The 3,619-nt window shown below is 50.3% G+C and overlaps 1 protein-coding gene across 1 annotated transcript; it reads left to right on the top strand.

Annotated features, from left to right (window-relative positions):
• Positions 1 to 705: 705 nt before the first annotated feature.
• Positions 706 to 2,404, top strand: BJX68DRAFT_116934 (uncharacterized protein). The gene is made up of 11 exons (XM_071036033.1): positions 706 to 1,228; positions 1,287 to 1,304; positions 1,363 to 1,455; positions 1,510 to 1,527; positions 1,584 to 1,670; positions 1,723 to 1,740; positions 1,794 to 1,898; positions 1,960 to 1,977; positions 2,024 to 2,110; positions 2,170 to 2,187; positions 2,247 to 2,404. The coding sequence occupies exons 1-11, from the start codon at positions 1,106 to 1,108 to the stop codon at positions 2,277 to 2,279; spliced, it is 618 nt and encodes a 205-aa protein (XP_070904501.1). The 5' UTR covers positions 706 to 1,105; the 3' UTR covers positions 2,280 to 2,404.
• Positions 2,405 to 3,619: the final 1,215 nt, after the last annotated feature.

The following is a 3,619-nucleotide window of genomic DNA, read 5'->3' as shown; positions in this document are numbered from 1 at the left end:
TTGCCCTATGTCATTCCCTTTCCTCTTCCGACTGCATTTCACGCAACGAGGCCGAAAGAACATGGCTAAAATGTGCGGGCCTCGAAACAGACAAGGATTCGTCTCTCGTCAGAAAGTGATTCACCGTTTCTTGGCTGGCCAAATTTCCGCCCTTGTTGTTTCCAGGTGGAAGGATCAACCCCCTGCAGAATTCTTCCCAATTGCTTTCTGCGCTTTGAGGGCTTTGCCAGGTGGTCAGATTCGTCGAGTGCGTCGTGCGCAGGTGATTGCACAGGAAAGCTTTCTGAAAAGGTACCCTGGTTAAGGCTGAGATCAAGTCCCCCGAGAGAAAATTTCAGCTCATGTCCCAACTTCTTCAGCCTTCAGCTCCATATGTTTTAAGGCAACCGGGTGAGCCGGCAGAATATTTAGAAATTTAAGCAGACGCAGAGTGAAGCCGCCAACCCCTGTCGTTGCCTCGTATTCTTAACAGCCAAGCCGTGTTTCTGCAATGTGCACCACACTCGCTCTGGAGCGACTTGATATTGCGCAAAAATCCGGGGAAATCATGTTCGTGTTAATATCCATCCGCGACAGGGTAATCGTCACATTCAGCCGATAACTCTGTCTGCAGCCTGGCTTGGCTCGTAAGCGGAGTCGTTTTTCCGAATCAGCATGTCTGGAGAACACGAGTTAAGGAATCTGACTGGTGGGGCCGTTCCAAGGGAGTCGGACCCCTGGGAGTAATTGCCGTACTTTGCTCTGTCTGACGCCCTGAAGGCTGTGCGGCCGGTGCGCCTGATCCTCGGTTCGCGAGTCCATGTCGAATTGAGTACGGGAGTAATGCTGCGCTCTCCGGGGCGGTTCCGGCGCTCGCCCCTTCTGGTCGCAGACAATGAACAGTATCACTGTGATCCTGAATCAGAAATCCTATGTCTGATTGATGCTCTTCAGCCGTGGAGTCCAATTTCTGGGCTTTTTTGTTGTTGATCGTCACAGTAAATAGGCTATGCGGCATAAATAGCCTAGCCCCCACGCGTCAGAATTACTTCCAGTCCCTTCCAAATCTTGCCTTGTCACATACCCGTACAAGATAGTGGTTACCGTCTTGCCCGTCCTACACAACATGGTTCGTCTATCGCTATTGACTTTAGCTTCCTCTCTGGCTTTGGCTCTGGCCTTGCCTCAGCCACAGAACGCTTGTACCACTGTTTGTCGGCCTGTGAAGCCGGAGTGCCCTGAGGGTCAAGTAGGTGTCTCCTCCTACATTGCGTATGTGGCTGAGTTACTGACCAAGAAACGTATAGGCGGCCGGCGGTAGCGAGGTACGTCCCCTGAAATCGAATTTTTGGTCCCAACAGAACGTATAACAGGATATACTAGGGTTGCTGGGGCTGCTGCCGACCCGTTGCTCCCAGAACAGACGTTTGCACGACCGTTTGCCGACCTGAAAAACCTGTATGTCCGGAAGGCGAGGTATGTCCCACTCGACCGTTTCACGTTCCGTTTCAGCACTAAGGGTATCTTTAGGAAGCCGGCGGTGTCGAGGTAGGTTCTAGATCACCACGGGCGGTCCTTCGATTGACGCGAATATCATAATCTAGGGCTGCTGGGGTTGCTGTCAACCTATTGAGACTGACGTCTGTCTTGCGGTTTGCATTCCTGAGAAGCCGGAATGTCCTGCCGGAGAGGTATGCTTTTCACATTTTTCTCCCCAACGATATCGCTGACAAGGACTTCCAGGCTCCGACCGGTTCTGAGGTAGGACAGACTGGCTTGACAATTATTTTCGACAAGAGTTTAACGTTGCTTAGGGTTGCTGGGGATGTTGTGAAGCTGTTCCCAAGGAGCTTGTTGCAGACGACAATGTCTGCACTCTGGAGTGTCGTCCCAAAAAGCCCGAGTGCCCTGCTGGCGAGGTATGATTCAGCATCCGCGAAAGAATACCAGGGAAGAAAAGAGCTGACTCACTATCTGCAGGCCCCGACCGGTTCTGAGGTAAACTTCGTTCCTCCGCACGTCTAAAAGATCTAACACCATTTAGGGCTGCTGGGGCTGTTGCCAACCTGTCGAGAGTGACGTTTGTCTTGCTGTGTGCGTTCCCGAGAAGCCGGAATGTCCTGAAGGCGAGGTATGTGATTCATCCATCTTGTGTGGGCAGGAGGCGAGGGTTATGCTAACATCGTGCAGGCGCCAACTGGTGAAGAGGTTCGTTGTGGTCCAATCCCGTAGCGTTGAGGGCTGCGTAAACATACTAACAACTGCAGGGTTGCTGGGGATGTTGCGAGGCTGTCGCTTGAGAAACTGGTGAGCAGATTGCACGGTGGGAAGCGAAGTGTGGATGATTGTGGTCTTCCTTGGAACAGAAAAAAGTGGTGTATAAGATGCAGTGGAGCCCATTAGTTTGCCCGTACGTTTCGAATGTCGATAGTCGTCATTGATTCTATTTTATGCCAACTGTAACTCAGGATGACGGCGCCATTGCCAATCATCATGAGCCGTATTGGTCCTCACCATAAGACCAGAAACTCCCTGTAACACGATGTGAGGTTGCCGTCCATATATCAAGTTATTGTTAACCGCCCAATGGCTTTGCGAAGCAGATACTTCAGTTGACCCTGGCGTCCTTCTTCTAAAAATAGCACGGCGAATATGTAGCTCGTGCTAGAAACTGGGTGGCTGAGAGCAAGTCGCATGTCTTCTGGGAACTGCGGGAGCTCAAAGTGCGGCCGAGAGAGCGAGCGGGAGTTGCATCATCAGAGACAGCGTGAATAATTTTCACCAGGTGAGACAGCCTCAAAACCGCATTGCTTGATTGCTTTTATCGATGTTTTCTTGTGGCTGTGACCTAGAGTAATCTGGAGGCTGAGAGTGGGATTATAATCTCAACCCACGCTGCGATGGAAGTACACGGGAGACATGCCCTTGAGCACAAGGCTGGTGAGAGCGTATCTGTTCAATAGTGGAGGGGCCTTTGTAGAGATGTTCCCTAGGTATTTGAGGTGTAATGCGTGTTGAGGATGTTCGGCTAAAGAAATCGAGCAAGGAATGCCAGAGTTGACTAAAGCGGGAGATTTTGTCCTCTTAGTTATTACTAGTAGTACTAGTAGTAGTGGCAAGTGAGTTTTCATACCCTCAGATTCGACAGGGAAAAGATGCTCAGTCCTCAGCGGTGCTTATGAGTCCGCGCTCATGAGGGTCAGGAAGAGCGGATCAACGCACATCTCAATATATATATTTCACGTGCTGCAGCGCCCGGCTATCTTTGCCGGAGGCTCGTTGACTTTGGCTAAGTAATATGTTACAAGCGGAAAAGGCAGCATGCCAGGCAGTATGGGCGTCATGGCGGTAGCCTTGAACTTGACTTTCCCAAATCAAAAAATTAAGCTACTCCCTTCGGGGTCCTGTTCGAACCACAGTGCGATCGAAGTTAAATTTTTTACACTATCTTCGCAATAGGCCAAGAACAGCAGGATGCAAATTTTTGAGGGAGTAGTAGTAGGACTAAGTAGTCCTCTAAGCTACTAGAGATAAGAAGATGGCAAGTCGCTCTCAAGATTTGGTACCTCACCGTTGATACTTAGTACAGATAGATGTTGTTCCCATAGAGTCATCACCATACACACTCTTTATGTGGAGG

This window comes from Aspergillus pseudodeflectus (genome assembly GCF_044049435.1).
Source record: "Aspergillus pseudodeflectus strain CBS 756.74 chromosome Unknown BJX68scaffold_3, whole genome shotgun sequence".
Lineage (NCBI taxonomy): Eukaryota > Fungi > Ascomycota > Eurotiomycetes > Eurotiales > Aspergillaceae > Aspergillus > Aspergillus pseudodeflectus.
The sequence above is the reverse complement of the archived record's forward strand: the minus strand, read 5'-3'. Positions and strand labels throughout refer to the sequence as shown.